Source organism: Heptranchias perlo, chromosome 23 (genome assembly GCF_035084215.1).
Source record: "Heptranchias perlo isolate sHepPer1 chromosome 23, sHepPer1.hap1, whole genome shotgun sequence".
Classification (NCBI taxonomy): domain Eukaryota; kingdom Metazoa; phylum Chordata; class Chondrichthyes; order Hexanchiformes; family Hexanchidae; genus Heptranchias; species Heptranchias perlo.
In genome coordinates, this window is record NC_090347.1 from 21473203 (window position 1) to 21498179 (window position 24977).

At 42.5% G+C, this 24977-nt stretch overlaps 1 protein-coding gene across 3 annotated transcripts in view; it reads right to left on the reverse strand.

Annotated features, from left to right (window-relative positions):
• csnk1db (casein kinase 1, delta b) overlaps nucleotides 1–24977 on the reverse strand; it is a 55587-nt gene that overhangs the window by 21436 nt on the left and 9174 nt on the right. For all 3 annotated transcript variants that reach the window (XM_068004166.1, XM_068004168.1, XM_068004167.1), the window contains exons 2-5: nucleotides 11830–11940; nucleotides 5516–5664; nucleotides 4018–4246; nucleotides 3218–3388 (exon numbers count right to left, since the gene is read on the reverse strand). In XM_068004166.1, the coding sequence (XP_067860267.1) occupies nucleotides 3218–3388; nucleotides 4018–4246; nucleotides 5516–5664; nucleotides 11830–11940 (660 nt within the window). The remainder of the gene's footprint in view (nucleotides 1–3217; nucleotides 3389–4017; nucleotides 4247–5515; nucleotides 5665–11829; nucleotides 11941–24977) is intronic.

Consider the following 24977-nt stretch of genomic DNA (forward strand, 5'->3'; position numbering starts at 1 on the left):
TCTCTGATCAGCTGAAAACTTTCAAGGCGTTCAGATACTCTGTCCTTGATTATAGACTCTAGTAATTTTCCAGCAACAGATGTAAGGCTAACTGGTCTATAATTCCTTGGTTTCCCTCTCACCTTTCATAAATAGCGGTGACATGTGCGATTTTCCAATCTAAAGGAACGGTTCCTGAATCAAGAGAACTCTTGGAAGATTATAGTTAGAGCATCTACAATGATCTCACCTACTTCCTTTAAAACCCTGGGATGGAAACCATTTGGTCCTAGGGATTTGTCACTTTTTAGTGCCATTATTTTCTTCATTACTGTTAATTTGCTTTGTTAATTATGGTGAGCCCCATCCCTGATTCAAAATTAGTTTCCTTGGGGTGTCCGGCATGCTAGCCTCTTCCTCTACTATAAATATCGACGCAAAGTAATTATTTAACATGTCCGCCATTTCCTTATTTTCATTTACAGCATCACCATTATCAGATTTTAAGGGGCCCACATTGCTCGACAACCCTCTTTTTCCTAATTATAAAAAAATTGTGTTGATTGTAAGTTTCTTTTCATACACACTTTTTGTAGCTCTTACTATCTGTTTTGTCACCCTCTATCACCCTGTTCTTTGTATCTCTCCCAGTCGCCAGGATCTGTGCTTTTTTTTGCATTTTTGTATGCTTTTCTTTTAGTTTGATGTTGTCTTTTACTTCTTTTGTTGTCCATCGCTGTTTTCTTTAGCAAGTAGAGCTCTTGCCCCTTAAGAGTATAAACTGGTTCTGTATCACGTTAAATTCTTTTTTGAGCACCTCCCACTAATCTTCTGTCATTTTACCCATTAACAGATTTGCCCAGTTGAAGTCTGCCTTACCTAAATTTAGAATCTTAGTAGCTGTTACGGGTTTTTCCAAACACAACGTTGAACTCAATCATATCATGACCGCTATTAGATAAATTTTCATGCACCGTTAGGCTGTTAACTAAATCTGGCTCAGTACTCATTATTAAATCTAATATGGCCTGCCCCCTTGTTGCAGAAAGCTGTCCTGAACGCACAAGAAATTCGCTACCTTTCTGACATGAGCTCATCTGCTTATCCCAATCAATATGAAAGTTAAAATCCCCTATTAAAACCACTCTGCCTTTGCTACTTGCTTGTCTAATCTCTGCATCTATACATTCTGCCACTTCACAGCTGCTACCAGGGGGCCTATACACAATTCCCACTAGTCTACAATCCTTTTCCATTTCTTAATTTTACCCATAAAATCTCCACTGCCTGCTTACTTCTCATTATATCCTTTCTTGTCATTGAAGTAATTTCATCCTTAAGCACTAAGGCTACACCTCCCCCTCTACCAGTTTCCCTATCCTTCCTGTAGTCCTTATAACCTGGTACATTCAGTTCCCAGTCCTAACCGTCTTGCAGCCATGTCTCAGTAATGGCTGCCATGTCGCACCCTCGAAGTTGAATTTGCACCTGCAATTCATTCAATTTGTTCCTTATACTCCGTGCGTTTGTATAAAGAACGTTTATTTGTGTCACACACCCTAGCCTGTCCTTCTGCCCTAATGTTGTTATTCTTACAGGTTTCTTATTTCTCTCTCCTGATTTAATTACTGTACATCTTTTAGTTTTCCCTTTACCTGTAGTGCCTAAAGCATAATTACTGACTATTACTCGACTCTCTCTCATTTGTTTTAGAATTATTATTTATACTACCTTTTCCACCTGAGCCTTCCCCCCCATTTACTAGTGTAAAGTCCTTGTGACCGCCCTATTCATCCTTTCCTCTAGGACCCTCTCTTTCCCACACCACTCCTTCAGCCACGCAATCACCTCCCTAATCTGCTTATCCCTATGCCAATTTGCACGTAGCTCGGGTAATAATCCAGAGACTATAACCCTTGAAGTCCTTTTTTAATAAAAAAGCCTTGGCTCCTAGTACTCTCTGAACAGGACCCCTTGTCTACCTTTTCCATGTCCCAACATGGACCACAATGACTGGATCCTCCTCCCCACCCCCGCCTTCTCCAATATCCTTTCAAGCCAGTTCGAGATCTCCCTCACCCTGGCACCAGGTCGGCAACATACCATACGGACTCTCGATCCTGCTTACAAACGATGCTATCTGTCCCCCTAAATATTGAATACCCTACAACTACCACAACATGCTTCTCCTCCTCCTCCTCCCCCTTTTGGGCAGCCTCCTGCTCCAGGGTGCTGTGGTCAGCATTCTGGCTGTCCTTCCGACAGTCTTTATCCTTATCCTCACAGGTAGCAAGTACATTGTACTTGTTGGATAGGATCAGTTTTTGCAGATCCTCGTTCTCAGCTGGTTTCCTCTTACTCTGTACACTATCGGTCACACCAAAACCGTTCTGATCCTGTACCTCTCTATGAGGTGTGACCTAGATCTGGAGCAAACTGTCCAGATACTCCTCCCCCTCCCTTATGTGACAGAGTGTCTCCAACTCTCACTCCAACTCAATGACTCAGAGCGGGAGAGATTCGAGGCGACGACATCTACTACAGATGTGTTTGCTCGGGACAGACTTGCTGTCCACAAACTCCCACATACAGCAGTCCAGACACGCAACCTGCTCTGTCATATCTTAGTCTACATATATTTATAGATAATTTATGACAAATCTTTAGTATGAGGAATACAAATATCTACATAATTTTCCCTTAAAACATGAAAAAAAATTTGAACGACCCCCCAATTGTCTGCCGGACAGTTCTGGTTGCTGGGGGAGGTGGGGGTCAGTTAACTGCAGATTTCTCTTCAGCTCTGAATAATTTTGCTCTGTTACTGTCCTGCAAATTGAATAAGCAAGCTCTGATCTAGGTCAGTTTTCTAAAATCCCTCCTTCATCCGGAGATATAATACCTTGCAGGACGCTACACAGGAGCCTGGCTGAGCATTAATAGTAATTCACCTCACAAAGGAAAATGAGTTTGATGTGATAAGCAGACCTGGGGCTTCTTTCACAACTGTCAAATTTTGGGAACCAAGTATCCTTATGTATGTTGTAATTATTAAGTAATTTAGGCTTATTTCCCATAAATTAAAACCACAAATAAGAAACAGATTGCTATAAAACAAAACATCATGACAGATGGCCACTTGACCCTGGTGATCAGGAGCATAGCTCTCCATATACAATAGTGTAACCTTGTCAGGAATATATTAACACTATGGGTTTTACATAATCTTTATACATACATGCGTAACCTTTGCAGAGTACTTCAATGGGCGTCGACATTTTCTTTTCACTAATGCGTTCATACTTCTGCCTCTTTGTTGCTGCCTTCAGACCTTGCCACGGCAATGATCCCAAGTTGAAGTACATCAGAACATAGCCCAAGGACTCCAAATCGTCACGGCGGCTTTGCTCTGGAAAAGAGACGTGCACGCTAGTTTGGGATACTATTACACAATAACAGAGCTCGAAGAAACCAGCTCTTAATTCAGCACTGGAAATTTACAGTAAAATCCTGCTTTCAAATTTGTACAAAGTTGTGTTAAAGATTACATATTGTAGAAACATTAAACAATTTCATAGTTACCAAACTATTAAATATGAATTAGCCACACAGCTTTACTCCAGTATACGCACTTTAGAATAGTTGCACATTTTTCTTTCCAAATCCTGGTTAATCCTAAAATTGAGTGAATATTCAATTTTTCAGATACAAAAAAGAAAAGACAGACACGTATTTAAATACAGTGCCTTATCACGTCTCGAACATTTCTCAAAATATTTCCCATATAATGAATTACTCTGAAATGTAGTGACAGTGATGTAGGCAAGCAAAGAGCCGCTCGGCACACAGCAAAATCCCACAAACAGTTGTGAGATAAATTATCATTCAATCTGTTTCTGGTTGTGCTGACTGAAGAAAAATAGCATCCACGTGGATGTTAGGCCAAGCTAACATGGTGTGTATTATATCCAAAAAAAATTACCATAAACTCAAGAGCTTCTAACATACAAGGTAATTCAGGAGAGCTCATATGCCTACCTATTCCCAAATGTGTATTGATCGAGGCATATCGAGCTGTTCCTGTGAGGTTCTTGTTTTCACGGTATGGTATATGTTGGTGTGTTCGTGCATCCCGGTACTTTTTTGCTAGCCCAAAGTCAATAATGTAGACCAGGTTGCCTTTCTTTCCCAACCCCATTAGGAAGTTGTCAGGTTTCACATCACGATGGATGAAGTTCTTCGAATGAATGTACTCAATTCTGCTGATCTAAATAGGAAAAGGAAAAACAGCTTTTATGTGAGAAGTCAGTGAGCCCATTGACTTATTTAAAAAAAAAAATTTGGATCATCAACCCTAGCAACCAACCTGCCCATAGTTGGGAGAACGGAGTAGCCTACCTTTCAAGCTCCATCACTCCTGCTTTGACAATTCAGGAAGAATTATTGAATGATACAGGATTAGCAATCTCTTCAATTCCCACCCCCCATCCCCACCTCACCCCTCCCCAATCCTGTAAAGGTTGCTCAGGAACAAAGCAGGATTTAACTCTGGATTCCAGTTGGGAGTCAAAGCTCCAGTCATTAAGCTACTGAAATGAGCTATTTATGTATTACAAAATAGGTTAAAAGTGACAATCCAGCCTGTAATTGTTAATCTATACAGGAATTGTTTGAAACCAAGACTATTGGATGAAACAAAAGGTATTCATTTAGGAAGCTATATTTATCATCTTTCTTTTACTTCCACTTCCCCTTCAACACCTCCACCCCCACCCCACCCGGCCAGGTCTCTTTCTGCAAGGGTAATTTCCCCCTTTTGTTTCCTTGCACCGTATCTAGCTATGCTTTCCATCACTCCACTTTGCCAATAATGTTGCAATTATACTGCATCTACCAGTATCAGACTATATTAGTGGAGTGAAATGTAAAAGGGAAGAATACAATCATTGTGCTCAGAACATGTCCCTTCAGGTCACATTGTAGCCAGCTTCAAAGGTCCCAAATTGGTAATTTTTGATGTTAGGAGAGTGCAATTGGAAGTGTCTGCTTTCGCATGGCAATGGGCCTCACAATGCACGTCTTTAGTGCACATGGGTATCAGACTGGGATTGACCTCCCCAGATAGACTGCCATTTTTGCATCAATGTGTACAACTGATAGTATAACTACATCCGTGCAGTCAATTGAGAGCCAGATGGGGTTCATGGAGAGGGATCCTTTCATTCTTGCTCCTTCTCTCGGTCGAGAAGCACCTAGTTTCACCTTAGCCCCTTTCCACAGCCGAAACCAGGAACACAGATGGGAAATAGTGATCACAAACCCATCTTTTACTACTTGAAGTCCTAAAGCACAACATTGCTCCACAACCTTTTTCACAAATCTCTTCAATTCAAGGTATATATTGACAGTTGCTGGAAAGAAAGGCACACATTATATCAGGATGCTGGGAAGGAGAAAAAATATAGGTTTTATTCTTTAGCTGGTCATTCCATAAACAAAACACACAAAAAAAGCAATGCACAAGAATATGTCCTACCATCTGATCAGCGAGGAGGAGGACTGTCTTAAGGCTGAATTTGCGAGAACAGAAGTTAAAAAGATCCTCGAGACTTGGTCCAAGCAGCTCCATTACCATCACATTGTAATCTCCCTCTGCACCACACCACTTGATGGTGGGAATGCCAACTACACAAGAAACAGACTTAAGACAGGTGGATACAAGAAAGCATAAAACAATTGCGAACTTACATTTCTGCTATTTTTGAGGTTTAGGATCAGCGGTCTTACTTAAAGCTGGGTTTCAAGTTATCTGTTGTGTGAACATGTAAATCTAGTCTTCAAAGAAAAGAAACAATTTTCAAACTACAGGCCACAACTCTGGCTGGTGGCCATTGGAAATATTAAATTGCAGACTTCAAACATATGCGCTGAAGCTGGGAATAATTGGGAATAATTCAAAGTTGCCAAGACTTTCAGGTGGTTATGCATAGCAACATTCAAAATGATACAAAGGTATATTCTCTCATTGTTACTCCATGTTATGTCACTTGATCGCTGATAACCAAATTATCCAAGTTTGGTTGGAATAAACCAACAATGGTTGAAATCAGCCCTTTCTCACTTTATGTGACAACTTAGTGATCATGAAGAAAAAGCTTAATGGCTGAATACCAAGAAGAACCAGCTGCACTTTGCAGCAATTAAAATATTAATTTTATTAATTCATTACCACAATCTGTGATGCAAGCCAACAGTCCACCCATCAACTTCTCTTCGTAGACGATGTGATGCAAACCAATGGTCGTAGAAGTTTTCTAGAATAAAATGAACTGTGTCTGGTGTTCACTTACAGTGACACCTTCTGTGCATCAAAAACACTGCAACAACAAGGGAAATGGCGGCCACACTTTCTGCAGGAAATAGCTAGAAAGGAAATTTGCATAATGTTGCAACACTCTTTCCACATAACCATAAACAAGTTATCATTTGTTTGATAACTTGGAGTCTAGAATGAGGGGACATAGCCTAAAAATTAGAGCCAGGACTTTCAGGAGTGAAGTTAGGAAACACTTCTACACGCAAAGGGTGGTCGAAGTTTGGAACTCTCTTCTGCAAACGGCAGTTGATGCTAGCTCAATTGTTAATTTTAAATCTGAGATTGATAGATTTTTGTTAACCAAAGGTAGTAAGGGATATGGAGTTAAGGCATGATCTCACTGAATGGCAGAACAGGCTCGGGGGGCTAAATCGCCTACTCCTGTTCATATGAAGTTTCTTAAAACAATATCCAGGGAAGCAGTTAATTACACTACATGTTTTGAAAAGTCTAGCTAGTTTAACTTTGGACCAAAGCTGGAAGATGACAAAAATTCTTTACTTTTTTTTAAAAAAAGAGTGGGGGGGGAAAGAGTGCTCAACGCTATGCATGTTCTATGTCTTTCTCTATCTCTCCTCTCTCTCACCCCCCGCCCCACCCCAAACACCAAAAAGTGACTAACATCTTTTTCAGGTAATCATAGGGTGTGTGAAAGGAACTGGTTTAATGTTCTGGTAGTGCCAACCAATGGGATGCTTTACTTCCCACTTTTTTAAGCTTTCATTCTGCAGTTATTACATTTTAGTAAACAATCTCAAAGGGCACACACGAACACCACTGCTCGGAAATGACTGCATGCTAAGCTTACCTGTGCAAACCAAAGCTCGGGGTGGGTGAGTGAATTCCTAATTGTAGGTCAATGGTGCTGGATTCTGCTAGAACTCAAAGTACCACCCTACACGTACATTTGTGCTGCCCAGAATTTCAGAGTAAGATGAATCATCCCGTGTTATTGGAACATTACACTTGCCTATCATCTGAGTGACCCAGTAAGTCATACTTATGCTGCAAAAATATGTGGTGGCACTGATGTGTGTCAAGATACATGATGGATTTGGAAACATGATACTGTCGTTGGGTGTTAGCCTGGCGCCAAGACAGTACAAATCAATTGCAAGGCTACAACACGTATAGGTAGTAGTTGCTGCCACCACAGTCAACAGTGAGGCATCAGTAGCTCTACAACTGGAACTAGAATGACGAAGGTCTGTTTAACCAGGATAAAAATGTCACTGATGGACATCACCAGGGGAGTGAATCTGCCTGGCCTTTTGCTCAGCCCATGGTTAATTTACAGGGCTCTACATACAAATGTAGGAGCAAGATCAATTAGCTTGTATAACAGAAAATTAATCATCTAAACTTCCTGAAACCCACCACAACCCTTTGCACAAGACTCAAATTAGTTCCAAGATGTATGAACAAGAGGGGTGGCGTTGACTCCACTTCTAAATTTTGCATGCTTATAAACATATGTACTGCTAGATCTGCCTCCACACTACTTATCTTGACCATTAGGTTTGTACTAGTGGAAAAAGTTTGACATGAAAACTGAGGAAAAAAGCCCTCAAAATAATTATGCATGAACACAACACATTGATGTGTGCACTGCATCTGTGCAAGAAATCTGAATTTTGTATAAACTTTTGAACTTCACTGGATAAAATAATAAATTAAAAAACTTTTGTGCCGAGAAGCAAGCTATCTGGGTACCATGGAATTTAAAAAAAAAGTACCTCATGGTTTGCGATCCTGCCCACTGTATAAAAGGGCAATTTCAACAAGCAAATAAACAGGTGCGACTTGTATGTAAATTTGTCATTAGATATATGGACCCAGTAGAAATTGTGCAAATCTGTTTTTTTAAAAGCTGAAGTGATAAACTTTACGTTTTAATCAGAAAGACAAACACATTAATCCAACTTTTAATGAACCCCTCTGTAGAAAGAGCCATTATCATTCTTTTTGAGAAATTAAAATGAAAAAGCCTAAATTGCCTTTGTTTAATGCTTCCATGAATGCTCACAACATTTTCAGAGACATCGGTTTTAAACTGCTTTTACATTGCACTAAGACCTGTGCTAGTGGTGTCAGCTTCTGAAACCCAAGTCTCGTACACTTGGCTGCAACCAGAAAGTGAACTTGCGGAAAGTGCTAAGATCAACGGCTGAAAAGATCTGGTAAATGGTCTTGCACAGTATAAAAGCAGTTTAAGATACTGAAATAGTGAGAGGGAGCTGGATCACTGAAATTAAAAATCATATGGTTGGCTCAACTTCTCCAGAGGGAACCACTCACCATTTAAATGAAAATACAATCGTACCCACTTATTTGCAACTTGCTTAATTGCAATTCCCATTGTCACGCAACCATTTCTAAAACCCAGTTTTGTCCCCTAGTGTTTGTTTGATTAAAATTCCATTTATTACAATTCCTGCTATGTGTGTATATGCAATATTTTAAATATTTATAAATTATATTTATATTATCCAAAAATAACTGGCAGCCACAACAAATCTGCCAGTTTTTCAAGTCACACCTCAGAACTCATTGTATTCACACCCAAATGAACACTTCCATTAGATTTTTTAAAATGGATTTCTTGCATGTATGTTCTTTGAAGAGCAATGCCCAACTATAGCAGATGGAGCTGACAATACAAGGCTTCCAAGCTTTGTGACTACAAATATTAATTGTTTTTCATTACATTTGGCCAGTCCATGACCTAAAGGATAGTAATTCAAATCAATCCCATATAGTACCAAAGAATGAACATTCACAATCTGCTCAAGGACAGCAGAGAATGAAACCTTTTACTGATTTGGGGTGGGAGCCCTACAGCGTGGATGCACTGATGGAAAAACAGCCTAAATTTGGACTGTGGAAACAGTGTTGCACTGCTATTTTTTAAATCATTGCAGGCTACAAGATCATTTTATTACATTGGAAAAAAAGGAAGGGGGGAAATAAACAACTAGGGTTTCCCTCCTGATCCTGAGCATTAACATCTGCCGGAAACACACATGTGGCTACTGGGTGAGGATTAGGTTCAGCATGATTGCCCCACTTGAATGGCCTTGTGATGCTCACTATTAAAGTTCACACATGAATAATGGCCATTGAACAAAGTACCAAAGGGCACCTGGCCTCCAAGGAACTATACCCTAACATATTCAGGAGAGGAATGGAAGAAAGAAATTGGTGATAAATACTTGAATGTATGAAATCCTTCTATAAAACAGTTGCTATATATAATGCCAGATTAGCTACCATAGGTATGCACTTCCTCCTATATGAAAGTAGTTAGATTCCACATGGAAATAGGAGATCAGTGTCATCAAGGGATTGTCGGGGATAGTGTGCCTTTAACCCCTCCAAGTCATTGGCTTTTGTTGAGATACAGTTTCTCAGGCACAGGGACATCATCCAAGAGGCCACTCTTTATAAACCCAGAGTATTGGCCAGCTAGTTGACAGTAGCTGAGCCTGATCCTGATCCAACATGCACTGGATAACGATCAGGAGTGGGTGACTTAACTGATTTCCCCATCCCAGCCTAGATGCACTGAGGCCATTTGTAGCACCACTCATGCTTTCCAGGCAGATATCAATCAACAGCACAGACTGGATCAAGTCTGGGACCTCAGTTAGTATGGTTCAGTAACACAGTGCAGCTGTGTCACTCTTCCCCATCCCCTGCATATAAAGCCTCATTGTGTATTGCACCCTCAATACTGATGGAAGCAGTGAAGAGACAAGTATTGAATGAGGAAACACATACACAAGCTTTACAAAAAGCTCCCAACAGCACTAGGTCGGAACCATCAAGAAAGTGGGAAAGCTTTATTTGTGGAGTTCTACTACATTCACGGAAAGAGGAAGACCATACATGTGATAGCTAATCTAACAAAGGACCTATCCTGCGTTGGCAGATGAACACAATAATGCTTTGAGAAAGTAGCCACCGTGTAGATAGCATCAAGTAAAACCCTCCTATATTGGCCATAATAACAGCGTAGTGATGAACGGTTGTTTTTCATACTGGACGGAAGTATACAGTGGTGTTCCCCAGGGGTCAGTATTAGGACCACTGCTCTTTTTGATATATATTAATGACCTGGACTTGGGTATAGAGGGTATAATTTTGAAGTTTGCAGATGACACGAAACTCAGAAATGTAGTAAACTATGTGGAGGATAGTAACAGACCCTAGGAGGGCACAGAACTGTGAAATGGGCAGACACATGGCAAATGAAGTTTAACGTAGAGAAATGTGAAGTGATGCATTTTGGTAGGAAGAATGAGGAGAGGCAATATAAACTAAATGGTACAATTTTAATGAGTGTGCAGGAACAGAGACTTGGGGTGCACATACACAAATCTTTGAAGGTGGCAGGACAAGTTGGAGACAGAGTACAAAATTAAGGAAGTTATGCTAAACCTTTATAAACCACTGGTTAGGCCTCAGCTGGTGTATTGTGTTCAATTCTGGGCACTACACTTTAGGAAGGATGTCAAGGCCTTAGAGAGGGTGCAGAAGAGATCTATTACAATGGTGCCAGGGATGAGGGACTTCAGTAATGTGGAGAGACTGGAGAAGCTGGGGTTGTTCTCCTTAGAACAGAGAAGGTTAAGGAGAGATTTGATAGGTGTTCAAAATCATGAACGGTTTTGATAGAATAAATAAGGAGAAACTGTCTGCAGTGACAGAAGGGTTGGTAACCAGAGGACACAGATTTAAGGTGATCGGCAAAAGAGCCAGAGGCGACGTGAGGAAACATTTTTTTATGCAACGAGTTGTAACGATCTGGAATGCACTGCCTGAAAGGGTGGTGGAAGCAGATTCAATAGTAACTTTCAAAAGGAAATTCCATAAATACCTGAAGGGAAAACATTTACAGGGCTATGGGGAAAGAGCTGGGGAATGGGACTAATTAGATAGCTCTTTCAAAGAGCCATTACAGGCATGATGGGCCGAATGGCCTCCTCCTGTGCTGTATCTACTATGATACTATGATGATGTCAGCACAATATTGAGTACAATTGACTAACTTTCTCTGGTGGTACTTTACATGTTACTCTGAAGGGATATAGTGGCACTGTAAAATAAACTCAGATTTACCACCTACTGAACTGAAAAACATATTGGTCTGATTAACACTGACATGCAATATCCATTATCCCAAAACAAATTGGATATGTATTGACTGGGGTAGGGTGGGGGGGGAAGGGAGTAGAAGGAACAATCAGAAACTACCTTTGCTAATGAGTATTGTGTGCATGACTAAGGTAAGAAACATGCAACAAGATTAATGATTTCACCATGAACTTGTTTCCCATCAAGCATTTGGTACTATAAATATCTAGCAGTGTTGCCATTGAAACATGCAAGTAACTTTTAATCCAACCGCAAGACACTGAATACAGAAAATTGAATAAAGCGGGTAGAGCAAATAAGGTGAAGAAAAACCTTACCTCCTCCTTGCATCATCTTGTAGATCTTGCTCTCAATGTGCAGCTGTGGGTGTTTGGTTTTCACACATTCCAGCTTGATGGCCACCTCCTCTCCTGCAGCAATGTCAGTTCCTGTGAAAAAACAAGTGAATGCTTATTTCTGTCAATGAAAGGACTATACAGATCTGAAGAAGGTACAGCATTACCTAATGTCAAGTTTGCTACATTCTTTCACACAAAATTAGAAAAAAAACACTCCAGTATTCCTCTACAAGCCAACTGACCAATGCAATGCACTCCTCTTGAAAGCTAAGGGCTAGCCAATTTAAACAGCAAATTAACCACTGAAGGAACTGTTGAAATCAACAGTAAGCTTGTAAAATAAAACCTCCAGTATAATAGGAATCAGAGGCAGCTGCAACTACTAACATTGGTGGCTCCCAGAACCACCTCTGTTGTCAGCTGGCCTCAAAGATGTGATGAGGCTTGGGCAAAGATGGCAAACAGGTCTAATTCCAGGCTGGGGTTCCAAAACTCCCCTGCTTCCCTCTCTACAGGGAGTGGGGCACTTTAACCGCTCACTTGTACAGAGCTTACCAAGCCACTAGGAAGTCACAGGAGCAAAGAAAATAGTTGTATACGTGTGCATTTAAAAAAAAAGAAATGCTATTTATCGTACTGTGTACGGTAGCATAGTGGTTATGTTACTGGACTAATAATCCAGAGGCCTGGACTAATAATCCAGAGTCATGAGTTCAAATCCTGCCACGGCAGCTGGTGAATTTAAATTCAATTAATAAAATTCTGGAATAAAAAAAACTAGTATCAGTAATGGTGGCCATGAAACTACCGGATTGTCGTAAAAACCCATCTGGTTCACTAACGCCCTTTAGGGAAGGAAACCTGCTGTCCTTACCCAGTCTAGCCTACATGTGACTCCAGACCCAAAGCAATGTGGTTGATTCTTAATCGCCCTCTGAAATGGCCTAGCAAGCCATTCAGTTGTAAAATCTCGCTACGAAGTCACAATAAGAATAAAACCAGACGGACCACCCGGCATTGGACCACTAGGCACCAGACACGACAAAGGCAAACCAAGCCCCAGTCGACCCTGCAAAGTCCTCCTCACTAAAATCTGGGGACTTGTGCCAAAATTGAGAGAGCTGTCCCACAGGCTAGTCAAGCAACAGCCTGACATAGCCATACTCACAGAATCATACCTTTCAGCCAACATCCCAGACTCTTCCATCACCGTCCCTGGATATGCCCTGTCCCACCGGCAGGACAGACCCACCAGACGTGGCGGTACAGTGATATACAGTCAGGAGGGAGTGGCCCTGGGAGTCCTCAACATTGACTCTGGACCCCATGAAATCTCATGGCATCAGGTCAAACATGGGCAAGGAAACCTCCTGCTGATGACCACCTACTGCCCTCCCTCAGCTGATAAATCAGTCCTCCTCCATGTTGAGTACCACTTGGAGGAAGCACTGAGGGTAGCAAAGGCACAGAATGTACTTTGGGTGGGGGACTTCAATGTCCATCACCAACAGTGGGTCGGTAGCAAGACTGACCGAGCTGGCCGAGTCCTAAAGGACATAGCTGCCAGACCAACGTGAGGGAAAAACCCACTTGACCTCGTCCTCACCAATCTACCTGTCACAGATGCATCTGTCCATGACTGTATTGGTAGGAGTGACCACCGCACAGTCCTCGTGGAGACAAAGTCCTGTCTTCGCACTGAGGACACCATCCAACGTGTTGTGTGGCACTATCACCGTGCTAAATGGGATAGATTCAGAACAGATCTAGCAGCTCAAAACTGGGCATCCATGAGGCGCTGTGGGCCATCAGCAGGAGCAGAATTGTATTCCAGCACAATCTGTAACCGCATGGCCCGGCATATTCCTCACTCTACCATTACCAACAAGCCAGGGGATCAACCCTAGTTCAATGAGGAGTGTAGAAGAGCATGCCAGGAGCAGCACCAGGCGTACCTAAAAATGAGGTGCCAACCTGGTGAAGCTACAGCACAGAATTACATGCATGCTAAACAGCAGAAGCAACATGCTATAGACAGAGCTAAGCAATTCCACAACCAACGGTTTGGATCAAAGTTCTGCAGTCCTGCCACATGCAGTCGTGAATGGCGGTGGACAGTTAAACAACTAACAGGAGAAGGCTCTGTAAACATCCCCATCCTCAATGATGGTGGAGCCCAGCACGAGTGCAAAAGACAAGGCTGAAGTGTTTGCAACCATCTTCAGCCAGAAGTGCAGAGTGGATGATCCATCTCGGCCTCCTCCCGATATCCCCACCATCACAGGAGCCAGTCATCAGCCAATTCGATTCACTCCACGTGATATCAAGAAACGGCTGAGTGCACTGGATACAGCAAAGGCTATGGGGCCCCGACAACATCCCGGCTGTAGTGCTGAAGTCTTGTGCTCCAGTATTAGCCACGCCTCTAGCCAAACTGTTCCAGTACAGCTACAACACTGGCATCTACCAGATGATGTGGAAAATTGCCCAGGTATGTCCTGTCCACAAAAGGCAGGACAAATCCAATCCGGCCAATTACTGCCCCATCAGTCTACTCTCAATTATCAGCAAAGTGATGGAAGGTGTCATCGACAGTGCTATCAAGCGGCACTTACTCACCAATAACCTGCTTACTGATGCTCAGTTTGGGTTCCGCCAGGACCACTTGGCTCCAGACCTCATTACAGCCTTGGTCCAAACATGGACAAAAGAGCTGAATTCCAGAGGTGATGTGAGAGTAACTGAACTTGATATCGAGGCAGCATTTGACCGAATGTGACACCAAGGAGCCCTCGTAAAATTGAAGTCAATGGGAATCGGGGGAAAACTCTACAGTGACTGGAGTCATTCCTAGCACAAAGGAAGATGGTAGCGGTTGTTGTAGGCCAATCATCTCAGCCCCAGGACATTGCTGCAGGAGTTCCTCAGGGCAGTGTCCTAGGCCCGAGCATCTTCAGCTGTTTCATCAATGACCTTCCCTCCCTTATAAAGGTCAGAAATGGGGACGTTTGCTGATGATTGCACAATGTTCAGTTCCATTCGCAACCCCTCAGATAATGAAGCAGTCCGTGCCCGCATGCAGTAAGATCTGGACAACATCCAGGCTTGGGCTCATAAGTGGCAAGCAACATTCACGCCAGACAAGTGCCAGGCAATGACCATCTCCAACAAGAGAGAATCTAACCACCTCCCCTTGACATTCAACGGCATTACCATCGCCAAATCCCTCACCATCAACATCCTGGGGGTCACCATTGACCAGAAACTTAACTGGAACAGCCATATAAATACTGTGGCTACAAGAGCAGGTCAGAGGCTGGGTATTCTGCGGCGAGTGACTCACCTCCTGACTCCCCAAAGCCTTTCCACCATCTACAAGGCACAAGTCAGGAGTGTGATGGAATACTCTCCACTTGCCTGGATGAGTGCAGCTCCAACACCACTCAGGAAGCTCGACCCAATCATGGACAAAGCAGCCCGCTTGATTGGCACCCCATCCACCACCCTAAACATTCACTCTCTCCACCACCGGCGCACAGTGGCTGCAGTGTGTACCATCCACAGGATGTACTGCAGCAACTCGCCAAGGCTTCTTCAACAGCACCTCCCAAACCCACGACCTCTACCACCTAGAAGGACAAGGGCGGCAGGCTCATGGGAACACCACCTGCACGTTCCCCTCCAAGTCACACACCATCCCGACTTGGAAATATATCGCCGTTGCTTCATCGTCGCTGGGTCAAAATCCTAGAACGTCCCACCTAACATCACTATGGGAGAACCTTCACCACATGGATTGCAGTGGTTCAAGAGGCGGCTCACCACCAACTTCTCAAGGGCAATAAATGCTGGCCTTGCCAGCGATGCCCACATCCCATGGACAAATAAAAAAAATTTGTAAAATGAATGTGCCAGTGACAGGAAGAATTGCAATTGTGTCAAGCACTGCCACTTTGCTTCCATTCTTTTGTAACCAGCCTTGCAATCTGCTGCAGGAAACACTGTTACATATAGAAATAATCATTCCTCTCAAAAGGCTCAGCTGTCTTATCTGCATTTCACATTCCAGTTGCTTATAGGCTGAGGAATAAATTCAAACAAATCATTTCTAGAAGTTTCAGGGACAAATGTGCTCTTCTAAATGTCCAGAATGTCTATTGACACCACTATGTCAGCCAATATAATCCAGAGTGTCTATTGACACCACTGTGCCAATGAGTTGGAGGCGGGACATGACTTATGGCAGGACTCACAGCAAACAGTGTATTTTACAGCAAAGTCTATTTACTCAGCAAACAGTCTGTTTAAACAGCACACTACAGCAAACAGTCTACAGAGTCTATTTAAGAAGAGTCTCTACGAATTACAGCAAACAGAACTCATGACCGAAACTGCAGCAACATCTCCTGATAAAAGCAGGGTGATTTCTCCAGCAAAATGCAGTGAGTGGAAAATAGTTCCATACAAATTATGTGCGCAAAATCATTCCCAGTTACTTACAACAGTGATTGATGGGGGGAATTACCCAATCATCTCCATTCTGGACAGGAATAGTGGTGTAACTATATGCAGCCCTAAATGTTTTAAAAAAAAACTCTTGTAACTGGAGAATGGGGTACCAGTCAGATTCCCCAAAACAAAAATCGGTATCAAAGAGATACTTTACCACGCTGACATTTTTACTCCAAACCATTCTTATTCATTGTACAATAATGAAGCAAAATGCATGTACACTGGATCATCCGTAAAATTTTAAATGCACTATGGATTTTCCCCCCAAAAAAGTCAAAACCAGTCATTAACTTTCATCTTCTCAGGTAACAATTTGCAATTTAAAGATGACTAGCAAATTCTGCTAGTCAACAATGAAACCTCACATTTTCAAAATGCTAGAATGCCTATATTTATATATTTTGCATGAAAACCTGATGATTTTTGCTTAATTAGCAGCAATCCTCACAAGCGTTAATATATCCAGGTTATGCTGTTACCCTGTAGCATGCAGTAACATAAATCCCTGTAATTCTCATGATTTGATCCTTCTGCACTGTAATTAATGTGATTCTGAGCACACAATACACTTAGAATCTAAAAGGCAATGTCTCAAATACTGAATTTTCACCATTATACTTTGGTGCACTTTCACCTAAAGGAGGGGAGAAAAACATGCTAATTGGAGCCAAAGGGGGAGAGAGTAGTGCCCTAAACAACAAGGCAGCATTCAACCAAGTTTTGCACCAAGTCCCAGAACTTAGTCCTGTTCACCCATCACCCCTATGCCCGTTGACCTATATTGGCTCCCGGTCCAGGAACACCTCGATTTTAAAATTCTCACCCTTGTTTTCAAATCCTTTCATAGCCTCGCCCCTCCCTATCTCTGTAACCTCCTCCAGCCCTACAACCTTCTGAGATCTCTGCGCTCCTCCAACTCTTGCCTCTTGCACATCCCCAATTTTAATTGCTCCACCATTGGCGGCTGTGCCTTCAGCTGCCTAGGCCCTAACTAAGCTCTGGAATTCGCTCCTTAAACCTCTTTCTCCTCCTTTAAGACATTCCTTAAAATCTATGACCAAGCTTTTGCTCACCTTTCCTAATATCTTCTTATGTGGCTCGATGTCAAATTTTGTTTGATAATTGCTCCCGTGAAGCGCCTTGGAACGTTTTACTACGTTAAAGGCACTATATAAATGCAAGTTGTTGTAGTAAAATGCAGATCAATTGGGATCAAGAGGAAAACCCTCCTGTAGCTGGTGTCACACAAAAAGATAGATGGTTGTTGTTAATGAAGGCCAATCATCACAGCTACATTGCTGCAAGAGTTCTTCAGGGAAGTATCCTCGATCCAATCATTTATCAATTCCACTAGTCAACTGACCTGGGGCTGTTGCCCGACAAATCTAGCGACCAGTTCCATTCACAACTCCTCCGATAGTGCACAGCCCATGCCAGCCTACAGCAGGACCATGATAATAACCATACTTAGGCTAAGTGACAGATAACATTCACACTACATAAGTGCCAGGTACTGACCATTTCCAACAAGGTTCAAGGACATCCCCTTGAACTTCTAACAGCACCACCACCACCTTCACCATCAAAATCCCAGGAATTACTGCTGACCAGAAGCTTAAATAGACCAGCCATATCAACAATGTGTGACAAAGACAGGGCAGAGATTGGGTGCTCTGCAACAAATGGCTCAACTCCTGACCCCCTCAAAGCTGCTCCACCATCTGCAAGGCTGAAGTCAGGAGTTGATGGAATTCTCTCCACTCACCTGGATGGTGCAGTTGCAACATTCATGAAGCTCAACACCATCCAGGATAGAACAGTCTGCTTGAACAGTGCCCCTGCCAAAAACTCAATATCCATCTCCCCCACCACCAGATTGTGGCTGCAGTAAGTACTATGACAACTCACTAAGCTTACTTTAATAAAACTTCCCAGCCACGTAACCTCTACCACCAGGAAGATGGGAACAATACGACCTCCAAGTTCCCCCCTCCCAAGTCTCACACCATTCTGACTTGGACATAATTTGCTGCTCTTGCGTCAAAATCCTAATTCAGGATTAACTGGCAATTTTACTTAGAGGCTTTACGCAGTGGCTGATACAGAAAATTGATGTGGTACATTGGTGCAGTAGGGGTGCTCATCTGAGGTTGGAAGAGTACAGGGAGCTTTACTCTTCATCTAATCATACCACACCTGCTCAGGAGTACTTGGGTACCTGAAATAGCAAGTGCTGTTTCCCATCCATCACCTTGATGAGCACAATAGCTCAATTAAGAAAACGTCATAGAAGACATTTAACTATTTTCAGTAGTATATATCCCTACATCTAGTTTTAAGGAAACACAGATCTGTAAGCAGCACAAGTGGTGGAAGCTGCAAAGGAAATTGTGGGTTACTTTACACTTAGAGCAGCTGACATCAAAAATGAACATTCGTGGTAATCTGACCTTTAAAATAGAACACATTTAATTTCACGGGTTGAATTGCCCCCCCCCCCAAATTTATACACTCACATTGTAAAACAAAATGTAAACAAATGAATTTTAGATAAACAGAAGGCTTGTAATGTCTAACAGCAGCGCTATCACTAGGATGGTGGGTGTGTGAAATGTTTATGTTATGTTCACTTGAACTGCGAAAAACTGCCAGAAGGACAACTGCAGACTCTACTCTTCCAAACTATGATGTGGAGATGCCGGTGATGGACTGGGGTTGACAATTGTAAACAATTTTACAACACCAAGTTATAGTCCAGCAATTTTATTTTAAATTCACAAGCTTTCGGAGATTTTCTCCTTCCTCAGGCAAATGCTTCAAGATCTCCTTGAATGCGTAGGCTTCAAGGAGATCTTGAAACATTTGCCTGAGGAAGGAGAAAATCTCCGAAAGCTTGTGAATTTAAAATAAAATTGCTGGACTATAACTTGGTGTTGTAAAATTGTTTACAACTTCCAAACTATAGTAGACTCTAGAGAAAGCACTTGGAGCCTTCGACACTAGGGATCAAATATTGGTATTTATGGGTGCGCTGCTGGTTGTGATCGTGGGAGCAGTTTGAGGTGATGTGTATTTGCTCAAGTGTATGCTTTCCTGTAGCAATACATTAAATAAGCCTAGAGGGGACATTGCGCAGTGTACATCCCAATGTAACTTGATAAAGCAACATCACAAATTGCCTAAATCTACCTGAGACAAACACAAAGTTTAAAAATACTTTTCAGATTAACATGCCTAACAACCCTGATTAGGACAATAAGCTGAATACACAGGTCCATGCAGGTATCAACCTATAAACACTAGCCAACATTTAAAAGTAGAAAAGTAGAGACCAGGAAATTGCAGTAACCTTTATGGCAAATGCAATGTTAACAGTGCTGCTTTCAGACAACAGTCTATTTTGTATAGTGTTTGGACAGCACATAACTAACATGTAATAGAAGGACAACACTAACGATCAATGTGGAAGTGGGTAAAAGCAAAATGGAGAAATGCAGCTGCAGCATTAAATTTGGAGACAATGGACACCATACACTTCTGCTCTCAAGATGTGGAGATGCCGGTGATGGACTGGGGTTGACAATTGTAAACAATTTTACAACACCAAGTTATAGTCCAGCAATTTTATTTTAAATTCACAAGCTTCCTCCTTCGTCAGGTGAACGATGTGAAAATGAAATCCTCGAAATGAAATCGCATTTATAATTCACAGAACAATGCTTGGTGAGTACAGACAGTTTTTTCAACTGCCCGTTGCCAAGGCAATCAGTGTGCAGACAGACAGGTGTTACCTGCCAGGTCTCACAGAATATACAAATCACCAAAAAAAAACAACAAACAAAAAAAAAAGAGATAGAGAGGTAGAAACATAGAAAAGACAGCAACTGACCCGTTATATTAAAAACAGATAACATTTGTTCGCTGGTGGGGTAACGTGTAGCGTGACATGAACCCAAGATCCCGGTTGAGGCCGTCCTCATGGGTGCGGAACTTGGCTATCAATTTCTGCTCGACGATTTTGCGTTGTCGTGTGTCTCGAAGGCCGCCTTGGAGTACGCTTACCCGAAGGTCGGTGGATGAATGTCCATGACTGCTGAAGTGTTCCCCGACTGGGAGGGAACCCTCCTGTTTGGCGATTGTTGCGCGGTGTCCGTTCATCCGTTGTCGCAGCGTCTGCATGGTCTCGCCAATGTACCATGCTCTGGGGCATCCTTTCCTGCAACGTATGAGGTAGACAACGTTGGCCGAGTCACAGGAGTATGAACCATGCACCTGGTGGGTGGTGTCCTCTCGTGTGATGGTAGTATCTGTGTCGATGATCTGGCATGTCTTGCAGAGGTTACCGTGGCAGGGTTGTGTGGTGTCGTGGACGCTGTTCTCTTGAAAGCTAGGTAATTTGCTGCGAACGATGGTCTGTTTGAGGTTGGGTGGCTGTTTAAAGGCGAGTAGTGGAGGTGTGGGGATGGCCATAGCGAGGTGTTTGTCCTCATTGATGACATGTTGAAGGCTGCGGAGAACATGGCGTAGTTTCTCCGCTCCGGGGAAGTACTGGACGACAAAGGGTACTCTGTTGGTTGCGTCCCGTGTTAGTCTCCTGAGGAGGTCGAAGCGGAGAAACTATGCCATGTTCTCCGCAGCCTTCAACATGTCATCAATGAGGACAAACACCTCGCTATGGCCATCCCCACACCTCCACTACTCGCCTTTAAACAGCCACCCAACCTCAAACAGACCATCGTTCGCAGCAAATTACGTAGCTTTCAAGAGAACAGCGTCCACGACACCACACAACCCTGCCACGGTAACCTCTGCAAGACATGCCAGATCATCGACACAGATACTACCATCACACGAGAGGACACCACCCACCAGGTGCATGGTTCATACTCCTGTGACTCGGCCAACGTTGTCTACCTCATACGTTGCAGGAAAGGATGCCCCAGAGCATGGTACATTGGCGAGACCATGCAGACGCTGCGACAACGGATGAACGGACACCGCGCAACAATCGCCAAACAGGAGGGTTCCCTCCCAGTCGGGGAACACTTCAGCAGTCATGGACATTCATCCACCGACCTTCGGGTAAGCGTACTCCAAGGCGGCCTTCGAGACACACGACAACGCAAAATCGTCGAGCAGAAATTGATAGCCAAGTTCCGCACCCATGAGGACGGCCTCAACCGGGATCTTGGGTTCATGTCACGCTACACGTTACCCCACCAGCGAACAAATGTTATCTGTTTTTAATATAACGGGTCAGTTGCTGTCTTTTCTATGTTTCTACCTCTCTATCTCTGTTTTTTTTTTGTTTGTTGTTTTTTTTTGGTGATTTGTATATTCTGTGAGACCTGGCAGGTAACACCTGTCTGTCTGCACACTGATTGCCTTGGCAACGGGCAGTTGAAAAAACTGTCTGTACTCACCAAGCATTGTTCTGTGGATTATAAATGCGATTTCATTTCGAGGATTTCATTTTCACATCGTTCACCTGACTAAGGAGGAAGCCTCCGAAAGCTTGTGAATTTAAAATAAAATTGCTGGACTATAACTTGGTGTTGTAAAATTGTTTACAATTCTGCTCTCAAGACTGTCAAGCTACTCAAACTGATATCTGTTTTTTGTTTGCACTGAAGCAAGGCAACCTACCTGGGAAAGAGACAATTTAAACTGAGCTGATTCTCAAACTCTATTTGGAACACAAACACAAGAACAAGGGAACATTAAAAACAAGTCTCTTTTTAACCTGTTATTATCTTCTACTATTGTGCTTCTGCAGGAATCATAACATGCAAGGCAATTGTTTTTTGATCCTCTAGCTGCATAAATGGGTGATTGTGACAATGCATTGACTAGCACTGCAGTGTGCAGCAGTAAAGCTTCTTATGAACAAAGTCACAATAAAAGCCTCAGAAGAAATTCATAGATCATCCTGACTACTGCATGGGAAGTTAGCAATCTCAGCAATACTGATTAGAGGCCAGGTGCTTCCCTGCTGGGAGGGACAGAAAATCAGAGGGCAAGTCACCAGGTCTTTTCTTGTGCCCCATCTAAGATCTGGTCTCAAGAGTTGCATTATTGGATGTCTGGAAGCAGGCCACTTGCCTGATCTTTTGGCCAAGGTGGTATGCAATACGAGGAGACCAGAAAGGGAAAATATAAAATATACTCTTTAAAAAGGGAATAGATTCATATGAGGAAAGGATACTTCAGTAGGATACATTAATTATGACACAAGAGTTGGTTGTGAGCTAGTAATTTAAATAATCCCAAACTTGATGCAGTGGTTAAAACCTCAATAAACAAATGAAAGGTGAATTCTTGACAATTTTTGGTTAACCTTCTCCAAAGGAACTACCTACACAGTTGCCTAAAGCCTGCTACTCTTTTTTTTAATATTTCAAAATAAACTTTATTCATAAAATTTGTAAAGGTACATACAATGCAATTCAAGTCATTCTTCACACAATACAATACAGGTCATACAATTTGCAACGGTACATACAGTACAATTCAACGGTCTCGGTACAATCAACACAGTTACACACCATACATTGTACATAAAGTTTATGGCACTCTAGGGTGCCTCATTGCATTAGTCGTTACAGGTTACAGTACATTGTGTTACAGTCATTTTACATTCTGCCCGAGGGGTTTTTTCCCTGATTCCAGCCCCTAGGTATACAATGGCGGAGGGCTCTAAACGGTGGTCTTTCCCCATAGAGCCTTTGAGTAGGTCGCATCCCGCAGCACATACTCCTGGACCTTGGAGTGTGCCAGTCGGCAACACTAGGTCGTGGACAGTTCCTTCAGCTGGAAGACCAGCATGTTTCCGGCGGACCAAAGGGCCTCCTTCACTGAGTTGATGGTCTTCCAGCCACAGGTGATATGTGTCTCTGTTTGCGTCTCGGGGAACAGCCCATAGAGCTCAGCATCCTGTGTTACCGAACTGTTTGGACTCTCTCCACATTCTCTGCGCAAAGGGGCAGCCCATCAGGAGATGGAAGATGGTCTCCTCCCCGCCACAGCCTCGGGGGCAGCTCACTGTGGCGCTGAGGTTCCGTGCATGTTGGAAGGACCTCACTGGGAAGGCCTTTCTCACCATCATCCAGGCCACATGCCGGTGCCTGTTGGTTAGTTCCGGTGACGAGATGCTCTCCGTTCCTTGCAGGACTCTGAGAACATTTAGTGTCGACCACTGTTTAGTGTCGGCTTGATGGCCGGCGCGGACACGATGGGCCGAAGGGCCTCTATCCGTGCTGTATAACTCTATGACTATAACTCTATGACTGTCTGATGGTCTTGTGGTCGAAGGGGTTCCTCCTCAGGAACTTCTCCACCTGGGACAGGTTTTGGGGGGGGGGGGGGGGGGGGGGGAGGGGAAGAGACACAGTCCAGCTGGACGGGATGTCCTGTGCCTGCTCGGCAAGCGTAGCCAGACCCAGCCTTCTCAGTGTGTTGGACAGGTAGAAACCCGCTACGCTGGTTCAATGTGGTACTTCAAGAACCATGCATAAACTCATACTTTGCCTGCACTGTATGCATTAATCTATCCATGTAACTTATAAGTTAACATTAGTAGACAAGGTTTAAAAAGATTTAAGCATTTTTTAAAGCTTTGATGCTCCGTTCAATTTTGTAAAGTATTTTAGCTAATAATTCAATATTTTTAATGCTCTGGTTTCTTCAAAAATCAATATATTTCTATCAGGAAGCAAATTTTCTTTTTAAACATGCCTACTTTACTCAATAGAATGAGTTAGTTACAGTTTGACACATAATTTGAAACACAAACTGTTAAGACAAATTTGATTACTTGTTTCTATTCCCAGTCCCTTAATAGACCATGATGAAAACCAAATGTGCCATTTAACTTTTTTTTAACAAAACCAGTAACATAATTTCAGCACCCCCCATCATTTTTTTAAAAAACTTAAAAGGAACATATTATGTACCACATAGGTTAAATCTTGTGTCTCATAAGAACCAATAGCCACAGATGCATTTTATGGACTTCACAGTCCCAATATCCAATTAGCCCTTGGTCAGCAAAACTACATTTTTGGAATTAATTCTATAGTCCACAAAAAAGTGGGTGACCATGGCTAGTATTTATGATAAACAAATGGTAAATGACTCGTCAAAAGCTTGAAAAATTAGTCAGTTCCAAATTTTCTCTTCCCTTAAATTTATTTTCCCAAAGTAGGAGTTGTTCTTGTAGACTGGGACACACCTAAACAGGGATGAATCAGGAGACACTTAAACAGTCATGATTCAGGAGACTGTGACTCAATTTAATTCTCCTTAGGTATAAAACTTTGTCTTACAGTTTGAATTTAGAAATGTTTACCTGCTTTCTTAGAGTGGATAATTTAACCAAACACAATTAATGCACAGAAAAAGTTAATCTTTATTTGAAGAACTGACACAGACAATATTAAGCTGAACATGAAATTTGCGGGTGGGAGGGAGAAGTGGTAAGACAAATTGTGAAAGAGTGCAAGAGGATTTAGTTAAGATGGGCAGAGAGATTACAAATGCTGTTCAAAGTAAAAAAAAAGTGGAGTAATGCATTTTGGAAATAAGAGAAGGATAATGTTGAATTTGTTATTAGGTTA